The sequence below is a fragment of the Egretta garzetta genome, unplaced genomic scaffold (genome assembly GCF_000687185.1).
Source record: "Egretta garzetta isolate BGI_Z169 unplaced genomic scaffold, ASM68718v1 scaffold272, whole genome shotgun sequence".
Classification (NCBI taxonomy): Eukaryota; Metazoa; Chordata; class Aves; order Pelecaniformes; family Ardeidae; genus Egretta; species Egretta garzetta.
Window position 1 is genome coordinate 344,855 of NW_009258966.1, and position 13,973 is coordinate 358,827.

Sequence of the window (13,973 nt, forward strand, 5' to 3'; positions counted from 1 at the left end):
ATGTTTACAACCTATGAGCTAAAGCATGAATATTTTTTCAGCATCCTTTGCCACAACGATATTTTCTGTGAGTACAAGTAATATCAGCAAGCATTCCTCTTTGTACTTACCATGTGATTTTTATGCCACTTCACTGGACACAGGGAGTAATACATTGGGTCTTTTTATTGCTCAAGTAGAAAGTGCTCATTACCTATTTATGTTTACATATAGGAAAAAAGAAAGAGTTGTTTCAAGTGGCATACATCACACTGTTGTAGTGGTTGACTTCCTCAGGATGGTCTTCTGGGGTTTTGGTGTGGCTTGTGGAGGCACAGTCGCAGGTCTTGGAGGAGGAAAGCTATTACTGGGACTTATCCCCAACCCTCCATTTTCCAGAGGAAATGGAGGCAGTGGAGGTGGCGGAGGTGGCAGAGGAGGGCACTGGTGTGGCAGCTTTCCCACAACACGGGCAGGCTCACTGTGCAAGTGCACCTCCCTGTTTTTAATGTTATACCGAACATCACAGTCGGGGCAATAGCCGTGGTACTGCACTTTTTCACTAAATCGTACCCGTTCCCTTGCTCCCGGCTGAGGACACCGCTCCTTCTCAGGTCTGTGCATCAGAGGCTGCATTGAAACTTTCTCCAAATTACTGTTCGGTATACAGCATATATCTCCATTTGGGATGCGGTTGGGCCCGACTGGCAAGCCCCCGTTTCGCAGCAGAGTGCCATTAGTCTTGACGGGGTTGGCTGAAGGAGGCAGCCTTGGAGGCTCGTCGCATTTGATGGGAGTCAGTCGCGGTGGAGGCGGGGGCGGATTCGGCTTCCGCAGAACGGTCAGGATAGCAGAGGGGTGTGCAGGAGGCTTGATGAGTGGTGCGCTGCCCCGCACCTTGACTTTCTCCAAGCTGGAAGCTGTTGTGCTGCTGGAGCTGCTGTTGAGCGTATCTGTTTTGGAACTGTCTGTCATCTCATCCTCCAGCTGCAAGTCGGATGTCAGTGTGTCAATCTGGTCAACCACCTGCGCAACAGCCAGAGTGAAAATGGTGAGAAAAGCTTGCCCCAGTGAAGGCATAGAAAAACAAAAGTGCTCTCCACTATCAGTTTTGTCCTCAGAACTGAAGTATCTAATTTTTTTTTTACCATTATTTCTTTTTTCTTGCAAACTTAATAATAATAGTAATAAAATAATAATAATAATGATAATAGGGATGGCTAGTTTCCCAGCTCATCACCTGAATACAAAAGAAATATAACTTGAAAAACTCTGGAATGACATTCCATTTCTTTCCCTCTAGGGTTTACTTGGCAATATCATTGTAAGTAAGTGAACTATAATCCTCCAATATTATGCTTTGCCTTCCAGTTCAGGAGGAGACTGAATTATTTAGCTTCTACATGACAGCTTATGAATCCAAATCTTCTGCAGAGTATCTTTTAGCTCTGACCTTTCACACAGTCCAGATTTAAATATGCATCTCTGGATAGGTGATAATGTACACCTACAATCATACACTTTGGTACACTTTTCTGACAATTATTTAACATAAATAAGGTACTAAGAAGCAACTTCCCTCTTGTATTAGACTGCATTATCTCCCTTTGTGAATATTTTCCTTAAGATCTGAGATCCTCTGAAGCAATCCTGAAATAGCATTTGCTGCAAGAAAAGAGGAAAAGTAGCTTGGTTTCCAAAGTTACAAGCATTTATTAACTCATGCACTTTATTTCAAGATTTTCCCTACCTCCCACATTTCTGTTTGTAGTTTCTACAATGTTAGATCTCTTCTAGTCTTCCAGACTCCTTTTTCTACTCAATTTTTAATACGACATACAACTGATTGCACCTTTACTAGGTAGAGAAAATTTGTCATGCAACAATTAAAAGCCCTTCCTGAAAACAGCATTTCACTCAGTACCTAGTTGAATGGCTGTAGTTATAATCTACAGGTAACTACAACACACACCACAGGAAGTAAACACACATTTAAAAACTGATCTTTATCCTTCACAGCATATACATGAAGTAATCAGTAGCTGAAATGTTACTAACTAACGTTGGTGCATGAATAAAAAGCTTGTGCCATTGCTTGGGGTCCTTATGGGAGATCTGTGACGTTCTGGAGGGAGAGTTGGAGGGGGCACCCAAGTATATCTGTAATGAAACTAGATGCCTCCAGTTGTGCCACTGAGTCAACCCTTTTTACGCTTTTGAGAATTTAATTTCTACTTCCCGCTTTCAACAATTTGGTCCTAATACTATTGATTTCAAAGTAAGCCTATTTTTGAGGAGTGTAAGCCACATGTTAACTGCAAAAAAGTGAAAGTCATTACCAGAGGTAGCAACTCTTTTTTCAGTCATACCAGTAACTCACTTACTTATGTGCCCAGTAGTAAACAGTAAATAACGAAAGCAAAAACATCATAGCATGAAAGAGCACTTTAGCTTCTACTGCTCATACTGTAGCTAAGAGTTTTGTAATTTAAAATTCATAAAAATTCATATGCAACAATTCAGCTCAGCGCCTTCCTTCTCCTAAAAACAGCAAACATGCAGATAACCATGATTCAGTAAGAGAGCTTTTAAACATCTTTGAAAAAAATGTACAATACTTTTTCTCTCCAAGAAGCATCTTGATTTTTCTCCAACAAAGAAAAATTATACCCTCAAAAGACACACATTAATTCCCCCAAATAATCAGGATTTAAAATATTAGTCTAGAAATTGAAAGGTACAGTTGAACTCTGGTAACTGTCAGATTCCAAGCATCTCCTCCAGGGTACAGCCTATGACTACTTTTGGAAATTTCAGAGTAAAGGCAGGTAATCCACATCTGTACTATGACAATGCAAAATTCATAGCAAGAGTTTACAGGAGAAAGATCTCACATTATCACCTTACTTTACATATGCAAACCAAAGCAGAGAGAACTTCTCAAAATGAAACAGTGAATCTAAAGGGACAAGGAAAAGATAGTCTTGTTCTGGGCATTAAGGCTGAAATTCAAGCACCCCTCTGCAAGTTTAGTATGGATTTGTGTAAATATAAGGGTCTGCCTAGATATGGCTAAATATACTATTGAATCCCTTTCTGGAATCTAACATGTAATATTTTAATACACTATAACAGCTACAGAATGGATTGATGTATCATAAACCAAAGAAACACCTTGTCAAGCACAGAAACAAAAAAAAAAGAGCTGTTAAACAGCTGCAGGCAAGAGAGAAAAGAAAGACATGTGTAAGGATGCTCAACACAGGAGCACTGGATAGCTTGTACAGGTGGCAGTACATTGGCCTATGTTACAGTATTAGATAATAGTAAGTGATAATACTTGGTTGCTTCACATTGCTTAATAAGAGCTATATTAAAATACCAAGAACAAAAATTGGTTTCTTTTGCAGTTGGTTTATTCCAACAAAATCTTTTTCCTCCCCCTCTATTTTGTACCATGATAACCCCCTCAAATGGTACCTATAATCGTAAAGAACCTTAGTAACCAATATCGCACATGTGAGGAAAAAGACAGTCACAGACTGCTGACATGGTTATTGCACAATTAGCTCATGGAGATTATCCAAGTAATATACTTACCTTAATAAAATTCACTCATGATTTCCAATAGCAAATTCCCAATAAAGAAGAAAATAAAAAAAAAATATGCATTTTAATGTTATTTTAAGACATAAACAAAATTCTAATAATTTTATGTATATTTTCTCTGTGGAACCAGTCTCAAATGATGGCTTCTTTGCTTTAGGCCTTGTATGCAACAAAGATCATCCCTGTTCCACAGTGTACAAAACAAACAAACTCCATGCAATGTAATTCTAGAGAAACAAAACCTAGTCTAAAGAAACAAAACCTAGTGTTTATTACTTTGAGATGGATACATTAAAGGTGATATTCCACTGGTGCTGTGAGAATATAACTGTAATTATGCAGCACGTGTGTCATAAAATGGCATACCCTGGTGATGAGAATATTTGCATCCATTCAAACTGTCCTTCTGACAGTGCAAAAATTTTCCAAAGAGTAACAGGGAAGTCTGTTATGAACTGTCCTTGAATTTAAATGACTACAAGAGTTTATCTCTCGCCCTCTGGTCAAATGTGTAGTACACATTGGAATTTTTTTGTCACCTATCCATTTGTAAAACATAAAACCATCACGAAATGGCTCTGACATAACAACACAGTTTATCTGTCCAGATTCATTCCCACCACAAGTTGTGATTCTGTTTACCGTTATTTGCTTTTGGGGTTTTTTTGTCCCAGAAGGAAAAATTCAAATAAGATGAAAAAGTAACAAAGAACTGGTGACTAACACGGTGAAACTAATGTAGTTAAAAAAAAAAAAAAGAAAAACGAAAAAAAGTGGGTTGAAAAAAATAGCCTCCATTTCACAACACACTTCCTATGGAAGTAAGAGAGAATATTTAGAAACAAAAAAGCTGCTCTATTTGTGCAGAATTTGTCCATTTTACAGTTCTGGAATAAAACAGGACTCGATTCACATGTACAAGCATGGGGGAGACATCCTTTTATAGCCTGAGGATCTCCTTAGCCATTAACCAGATTTGAGCTCTGCAGAGATCCCACTTCTCCGCCAGCAACATTCTGAGGCTTCAAGTTCTGCAGGATCCAGTGTGACACTCCTGAATGAACCAGGACATTGGCTTATTCCTACCCCCTTTCTGGGTTGTTACTGGACAACAGCATTAGGTACTCAGCAGGGATAGAGCTGGATTTCTCCCACTGACCCCAAGAAATTAATCAGTTTGTTAACATATGTACAGACCCAAAATATTTCATCCTGAAATCTAAATCGCTCAACAAATCAAATCTCTGCATATAGCATCACGTTATCCTTAGAAATATGTGTGGAGCTTTTGGGTGGGGTTTGTTGTTATTTTTTTGTTTTGATGACAACCGGTTATCTTTGCCACACAATGAGCAGAAAAAACACTTGTTTGGATAAAGCAAATTTAATGTAGATATTATGTTTATCATTCACCTCCAGTTCACAGATTGAAAATTATTTTATGTAGACATTCAAGCCTTTCTTTCCAGTAACGCTCAAACTAGACATCAGATCAACAAGAACATCTGTAAAACATGTACATAGGAATTTACAATCACCATTTAGAACCAGCAATCAATTGACACAAATTAAATCTCATTTCTAACTAAACTCAAACCCGCAGGGGTATGTTCAAAAACCAACACTAGCTAACAGCAATTTACTAAATAAAAAAAAAATCAACAAAAGTAGAATTAGAGTTATGATTCACAATTATTTTGCTTTTTCTTGTTCTTTTAAATTTTTATGTACACACTAAAGCCTTTCAGTAGATTTGAGGAAAAAAATGTCAATTATGAACATTGCAGTTAGGAAACAGTCAAGTGCTCAAAGCACTACTGCTCCTAAATCACTTAACTCAGAGTGGCTGACTAACTCACTTTGTAAGCTGCCTCCTTGTTGAGTACCTAACCACAGGAGCAGCTTCAAGGAAAAAAATCAGTGTTGTATGTCTGTAGGAAGATCACAGATATTTTCTGAAGCAAATTAATACTACTGCTGTTGATTTCTTGTTTGTTGATGAAGTAACTTTTAATACCTTTAAATATATTTTTAATTTTTTTTAAAAAAATCCCTATTTCAAAAGGTTTTCTCAAGATATCTACACGAATAACTTGAATATTAAGAGTGTAGATATCTGTAATTTAAAAGATGGTAGGAAGTACGTTCAGGGTTTTACAGGGGTACTTTTCTCATACCAGCAAAGTCCAAATCTTTAGAGAATGCCATAGATGCTTGAGATGTTTTACAGACAAGCAAAATAACACATTTCTCACTGCTTCAAAAGCATTTAGGTTTGGATTAGACACGGAAAACTAAAGAATGAGAATGAAATTAAGCCAAAAGGAAAATGATAGATCTGTGGTTACATCTGAAATTTGTGCTTAATTTTCTTAGGTAATTTCAATGTTAATTTTCTGCTAAATACATGCTATGAATAGTATACACCAAAGAAGTACAAATGAAAACAAACAAAAAAAATTGTTAGAAACATCAAAGAGAACATGTGGAAGTCAAAACCCCACACTCCAAAGAGGACACAAATGAATAAAGTACCTGTGCAGGAGCTGACAAACAGCCATCAGGAAGAAGAAAAGCAAACATGAAGTAACCAAGGATTGCTTCATGCTGACAGCTTGCCAGGTAGTAGTTACTAAGAGTAGTCGATGAGGCAAGACCACTGGATTTTAAGATGGGAGTCCAAAATAAAACAGTGGTTGCACTCTGGGTACACTTGAGCAATATAGCACAGATGTTGAAGAAGCCAAAATGAATCAGTTGATGAATGTTGTAAACATGATTCCTGAGAGCAAAAGAATAGTGTCAAGAAAGCCAGGAAAGAAAAGGCAGCCATGTAAAAGCAAATCTCATATGCAGCTGACAAAACATTTGTGTTAATGACTAAAGTTCTAGAAGCACTGGTGAGAAAGACTGCATGCATAAGTTTATACATGTAACTTTTAAATTTATACAATATGCAAGATCTATAGTAACAATACACGAGTTTTATTCCCACTTCACTAAGATGAAACATGAATATTATTTGTGTGACATTTGTAAGATAGAACCATAAGTAAGCTGAGACTACAGATTACTATTTGGAGACAACTTTCCTCTCTGGGAGTGCACAGCATATTAAACTGTTAGAGAAAATGTAAAGGCCCTTCTTGTAGACAGAGGTAAGATTAAGTTATGTACTACTGGAAAAAAACCTTACCAATGTGCATTTTAGACTCAGAAATCCTGTGCTGAAACCACCAGTGTATGGAGAATGAAGCAGTACTATCAAAGTAAGGAGAGCAAAAGGACAGGAATACTACCCACCTCCAATAAAAAAGAAAAAAAAAAAGGAAAACCAAAAGAAGACATTCAAGTTGCAATTTGCAACACAAAGATATCCTACAATTAACCCCATCCCTCAACGTTATCAAATTCTTATGTTAAATTGCTTAAAAATACAAAGCTAGCATAAAGTATTGCTTTTCCACTGAGCTCAAACTGCAGTCTCTGTTTAAAGTAACTGAGAATCTTGTCCAAGAAAAATGTCTTGTAATTATTAAAAGCAGCCTATGCTTGTCTAATATTTCCGTTGTTTAAGTTGTACTTCTAAGTTTCATCTGGTTTTTACCTCCTTTGCTAAGGCATTTTGGTGGATGAATATCCAAAATTAATTAGACCAATACTCAAAACTCAGTATTTCCTGCTGGATACCAGAATTGTATTATAAGAATCTAGCGTGGCAATAATAAGACTAAAACAGAACACAGAAAGTACCAGTTTCTTTTACTTCTTAATTGTATCCCTCAACTTCTCTGAAAAGAGTATCTACAATTAATCGCAAGCACTTTTTGCAGTGCTTCTCTTTGTGTGATTATGCAATACACATCCACAAATGTGTATGTAATCTACTGTGAGTTTTATTATCTCCTTACAATAAAAGTTTCACCAGGTTTGTTTTTCCTCTTGTCTAAAGGCAGTGGGAAACAAGGCAGTAAAGTACTGAAGTTCAATGAATATATAAACGACTAGCTGCACTCAATCCACCACAGACAATTGTGCTTTTCTTCGGCTCTTGAATAAAGAAGCAAATTGCTTTTCAGAAAGAAAAGTAATATACTCTTAAAGATTCGTAAACTTTTAAGTTCACAGAACTTCAAAATTATGATTTTTCCTACGATGTCCAGCCATTGTCACTGTTTCATATGTTCTTCAAAGTTTCATGCGGATTTATGAGTAAGATTTCTTTTTAAAAATTACTTCCTGCTGCATAAGCAAAATGGAAATGGTACTTAGCTGTGATACTACTTCTGAGATGGAATAGTTACAATCCATATATTACTGTTTAGTACTACACCCCAGCAGTGTGCAGCTATGAGATTAGATCTACCAGTTACCTGGAAGTTTTCTAGAAAACTAATAGTTACAGACAGATACTGATCTTGATTTTAAATTGACCAGAGTCAAGTCAGGTCATGAGATTAGGACAAGTTTTTGCTTTCTTTCTTAGAACTAAAAAAATTACTGGGGAAAGGAACAAAATTAGGTGGTATTCTTTAATTACAAATAAGTGCAATCAAAATGTCTTAATTTCATTGGTTTTGAAGCAATTCCAAAAACTTGCAGTTTGACATGGATAAATTTTGCACCGTACATGCAAAAAATAACTATTTGACAAGCCAGAAGAAGCAACATGCAATTAACAATAAAACAGCAATCAGGTCTATCACGAAGAGGCTACTTTTGCCATTAAGTAAGGAACTGGTAAACTCACTATGTCAGTAGCTCTAATATGTTATGATTGCATCTCCAATCCTACAAGAAATTGTTTGCTTGCTGTAATTACTACAGGAATCTTTAAGACAAGCTGTCAAACTATTTACCTTCCCATCATCTTAGCTCATTACTTCCTGTAGAGTTACTAGTCCTTTGTTGACAAAAATGAATGTTCAATATAACTAAGGACACACATGAAGCTTTTTCCTCACCAAGTCTTTGCCTGTAAATCGTGAACCACCACAGAGCAAACAACAAATGAAAGAGGGGTCCCTATTAACAATGAGAGGGCTGGTATTTCCCTCTACAGTTTAAGCGGCATAACATCAGAATAAGATCCTGTTCTCAGGTGCTTATATTCCAGCCTCAGTCATCCATGGTCATATCTTTTGCATTTGCCACGGCTAACTTCTTTACACTGCCCTTCCCCATCCCCAGTGAATACGGCTTCCAGGTCAAGGAGAAATGGAAACAAATTTAGACCAGAAACATGTTTATGAAGTTGCATAAACCAAAAAATTGCAAAAAGTAACAAAAAGAAGAGCTGTACTAGGAGAGACAAGTGGTCTGCTTAGTACAATATTGTGAAAACACAAAAAGCAGGTGCCCAGACAAGAACACAAGAATAGAAAAGTCACACAGAAATATTTCTGTAGAATCTTACCCAGTCTCAAACAATTTCTAACTCAAGGACTTCTTAACGGATTTTACATTAAGTAGATCTTGACATATATATCTACCATGAACATGCCTATTTCTGCTTGAACCCATATAAGCATCTGCAGTTTCCTACCTTCATTATATGGATATACCACCTACACCTCTTTCTGCCTGAGAAAAAAGACAGAAGCTTTTATAGTCAACGTGCTTCATGGCCTTGCATAATACTTAAGCTGCAGCTGTTTTGTAAAACCACAGCTGTGCAAGCCCTCTCAGTCTGGGATTTGTTTTTTTTTTTTAAAATCAAACACCTGATAAATGTCTGTAGAACAAAGAGTTATAACCTTACACAAGGAAACAAAGACTGAAATAGATGGCTATGCCCAGCAGTCCTTCAGCCACCACTAACAAGTTATAACAGAAGTTTTACAGCGTATCCAGCAGCACCTTTGTACCTGAAGCTGTATTAATAAATCATCATGTCTGTTTATGCTAAAATATTCTAGCATAGCATGGGGATGCATCTGATATTTGAGTTAATACACACTTCCAAGCAGACTCAAAGTTCAGCTTTCAGGAGATGACTTACAGTAGCATCTCAGACAGATCAGTCACCCACCCTGCAGCACCAGCAAAAGGCAAGGTTAGTGTGAGACCTGTCAGTGTTAAGATCAACACCATCTTAAGCAAACTTACACACATCCCAACTCAATAAATATCACAAAAATAACCACACGCAGTTCTTGTTGCCACCAGAAAGTTTTTGCTAAAGAATATGTTAGTAACTTCAGCAAACTAGTATTACCCTTTGGAGTACACCATACAGTCATTGATTCAACCTTACCCTCTGCACATGAATTAATTCAGAAATACAACACTTTACTAAACCATACTTTGACATTTGGAAGTAGACTGAACACCAAGTTAGCCTGGACATAAACATATAGATGGAAATTTAAGAATATGCTGGACCCTTGGCAATCTAACAAGGCCATGAAAGACTGGTATCATCATCCTGACTTAGCATTCCAGGCAAAGCAAACTGGGAAGCCCATATTCAAAAACTTAAAAAGAAGAAGGCTTATTTTCCATGAACCAATAAAAAAAGAAACAGAAAAAAGGGTAAGCTGCTCTTGGTGTTTCCCTTTAAGAAGTTAACAGAGCCATGGTAATTCCTCTGTGTACCCTTGTGGATGAAGTCTTGTAGGGACAATGCTTGGAAGATCAGAGAGAGAGACAAAGGCAGGTATGTGGCAGGTATTCATAGCATGAAGAATGGTACAATTATAGTTCCTGTCACACACAAAAGAACTCTGATAAAATTATTATAAACAAACAGAAAACCTGAGAAAATAAAGTAAAAAGCAAAAAACCAAAAAACTTTTCTGTTCTAGAGAAGCAAGTTCAAAGCATATTTGTAATAAAAAAATAGCTGTTCTAAAGTATTACCTGAAATAAGTCAGCATTCCTTATGAATGGTAACACAATTTCATACTTCCAGCAAAATGCATCATCTTGTATTTGGCAATATAGAAAAGTAATTAATTTCACAAATTTGGAGGGAGTAAATCCGGTTTTATGTCACATCTAGAGACACAGAGAGATGACACTTAGCTTAAGGGAGTGCAATGATTTCACACATACCTCATTACTCAGGCTGAAAGACAAACTGCAACTCCGACTCAACACTAAAAAAAAGTCTCACCCTGAGTTATCAGTTATGTCCCCTTCTTTGCTCCCCTCTCCTGCCCATAAAGATGCAGTCACCAAAACTGTGTAGGCATAGCCAATCAATCCACATATTTAAAATAACAAATAACAAGTACAATGAATATCTCAGTGTTAACTGAGAGTTGTTCAATAACAGATTCCAAGAGCAGCAAGTGAATCTGGCACATCTTGTTCTGAGCATCGACAAAAGACTCAGAAGTAGAAAAAAGGGCACTTAAGTACTGGAGAAACAAATGATGACTACATAATAAAATATGAAGAGAGTTTAATTTCATATGACTCACAAAGAAAACGGCAACTTAATGGGAAATCAGCAATTTTCCCTTTATTGTTACACTGATGTCAATTATACTTCTTATTTTTGGACGCTTCCAGTTTAGGTTTGACAGGGTAGGTAGAGCCTGTGTGACTATTCAAGCTCAGGAAAGAACGGAACAATGCTCATCTTCTTTTTGGGGACACTGAAATCTACTCTTCATTTTGTCTCTGAAAATGCCTAAAGTAAGACTATAATAAGAAGAGTGTACAACTGATTTATCATTTGGGTTTGGCACATTTTCTCCCAAATTTGTAGAATTATAAATTACATTTTTAGAAACACAAAGACTGCAGACCTCTATTTTTATGCAATTAGATAAGAAAAAACATTGAAAAGGATGAAACTGGACACGGTATATATGCATTTGATCAACTATTTCTGCATAGATAATTTTTTAATTCATTGGCACAAATCAGGAAATTTAGAAGACAAATTGCTAATCAGCATTCAATGCTTAAATGCACATATAAATAAAAATAAAAAGGCTTCCCTGCAAAACACTTGAGAATTAATGTGGAACCCTTGTGTACATGTTTCAGTAATACTCCCTTACAGTGGACCGCTTTTGTTTAACATATACCAGAGCTGTAAGACTTCGGTGTGTCTTCTGAATCAAATGTATCTTTCTAAAGCAACATTTTAGAAGCTGTGGCTTGCTATTGCTTTTGTCTCTCAAAACAGGTAACAAAACTGAAAATGGCTGCATGTTGACAAAAACTAAGGAATGCTTAGTTTGTGCATCGTTACTATTTCTAGTGTTTTCTCAATAAAAGTGTTGTAAAAAAGCTGAAAACGCAGTACAATCAAATGTTAGAGATTTTAGTCCCTACATAACAACCTTTGCTATAAACATTGCTTCTTAATGACTACAAATAGAGTGATTTGCTTAATCAGACATTATATTCATTTAAATGAATGCTAAATATTTGTCCAAGCTCTTAACTATTAATGTGTACAGCATGTAGAAGTTCCTTAAAGTATGTGTATCCCCAAACTATTAATGTTCGCCATGGAGACTGAAAGGTCTGCTGTAGTATTAGAAAAAAATGTCCCACTAATCACATAAATAGTTTCCTGGGTACACTCTTCAGATATATTAATAACAGCTATTGTGAGAAAAAGCCCTCGTAACATTATAGCTCTAAAAAAGATTTTAAAATATTTAGCATACCCAAAAGAATTTTCTGATAAGTTGGTAAACAAATCCTATTGCAATTCTTTTGTGTTAAATCCAGTCCTAAGCACTGGGTATACTGCTCTGATTGCTCTGATGGCTCTGATAAGCCATCTCACTAGGCAGAGTATTAAACAGTATCCTTCCTTTTCCTCCAACAGTCTAAAAGACGCTTCAGAAATAAACTTTTAACATCCTTTTGCTCTAAAAACAAAAAGATATTCCTCAAGAACAGCCAATATATCTTTTTGGAGATCAAACGTTGAGCTGGTGGACTTTTTGACTGAAAGGGTTTTAGTAGTGAAATATTACTCCAAGTCTAGATGGCCTCCATATTTTAATACTTCAGCACCATTTCTGTTACAGCTCCAAAGCCACATTTAAGCCCAAATGAAATGTGCAATACATTTACATTAATCTGGAAGTACTAATTCCAAGCTTGTTGGACACTTATTAAAATACAGTTTCAACACAGCTGAACAGAACTGGAGGATTTAGCTTAGTAGACGTATTTCTGACCATCCCTTTTGGCTTCAAAACATGACCCAAAACTGCACAATCCATTAAATTTTGCTCTAATCAAAAGTTTGAACAAATCCAAACTTCAAAGCAAATTCTAGATGAAATGACAGTATCATCTGCTTTTTACAGTGAAAAAATAGAATCATAGAATCATAGAATGTTTGGGGTTGGAAGGGACCCCTAGAGGTCATCTGGTCCAACCCCCCTGCAGGATCAGGGACACTGCTAACTAGATCAGGTACTAAAGGAGTAGGCTTTTTTTTCTTCAGATACATCTGCAATATTCTTTCTGTTGGTATGGTTTCAAAGAAAGAAAGATCTTCTGTTTATGCAACAAACTATCTGCCTGGATAAAAATAATGTTATTGATAATGATGAATATTGTGAAAAAGTCCTATAGCTCTTTCAGCTGAGAGGTCTTAAAATGGATAATGTGCCTTGTCCTTGCTTTCCTGGTGAGCTGCTGGCGACATCTGGAAGTAAGTGTGCTGTAGACATTGTTCCAAGAAAGAGAACAAAAAAGATGTTGTAATATTGACCCTACTGAAGGCTTCTTGGGACTCAGTTTGACTTTTTACATCTGTATGTACTGGGCAGAATACATAACAGGAGATAGCCCATGGTGAGCTTACACCACGAACAATAGTAATGAATCAGCCAAACCCTGCTACTACAGAAAATAATTGCTATGAACCATGTAGGTTTCAAAATGAATACTTGGTTGCCTTTTAATTATTAGTTGCTCCAAGTTAAATGACTTCTGCTCACACTGCATCACAGCATATTTAAGGAATTTAATTAAAAGTCACAGAATATTCTATCTTAATATTTATGGATAACATATTTTTTTTTTCAGATTCCTTTAAATAAAATGCTACATGTGCACAAGAGAAGGAGTTTTATCTCATCCTTGGTTCTATATAGATTATACATGTCAAAATGCTACATAAGGTTATTGAGTCTCAGCTCTCCATGGCTTTGGCCTGAACCACACTTTTGATTCAATATGCTAATTATCTGAAGAAAGCTAATAACAATATAATCTAGTCAAAACTTTTGTTCCCTTAGGCAGATATCTAAATCTGATCCCTTCAAGCCATTAGTACAGCTTTACACGTATTTCAAACAGTGAGTAAGAGCAAACTGTAGCTAAGGACTTGTTTTTACAAATAATATAATTAAATGATTTAGCAATAATTATGGTATTCATATTAGCATAATATGAAT

At 36.3% G+C, this 13,973-nt stretch overlaps 1 protein-coding gene across 1 annotated transcript; it reads right to left on the bottom strand.

Moving 5' to 3' along the window:
• Positions 1 to 246: 246 nt before the first annotated feature.
• Positions 247 to 1,002, bottom strand: PRR16 (proline rich 16). The gene has a single exon (XM_009634630.2). The coding sequence runs from the start codon at positions 952 to 954 to the stop codon at positions 247 to 249; it is 708 nt and encodes a 235-aa protein (XP_009632925.2). The 5' UTR covers positions 955 to 1,002.
• Between the last annotated feature and the right edge of the window lie 12,971 nt (positions 1,003 to 13,973).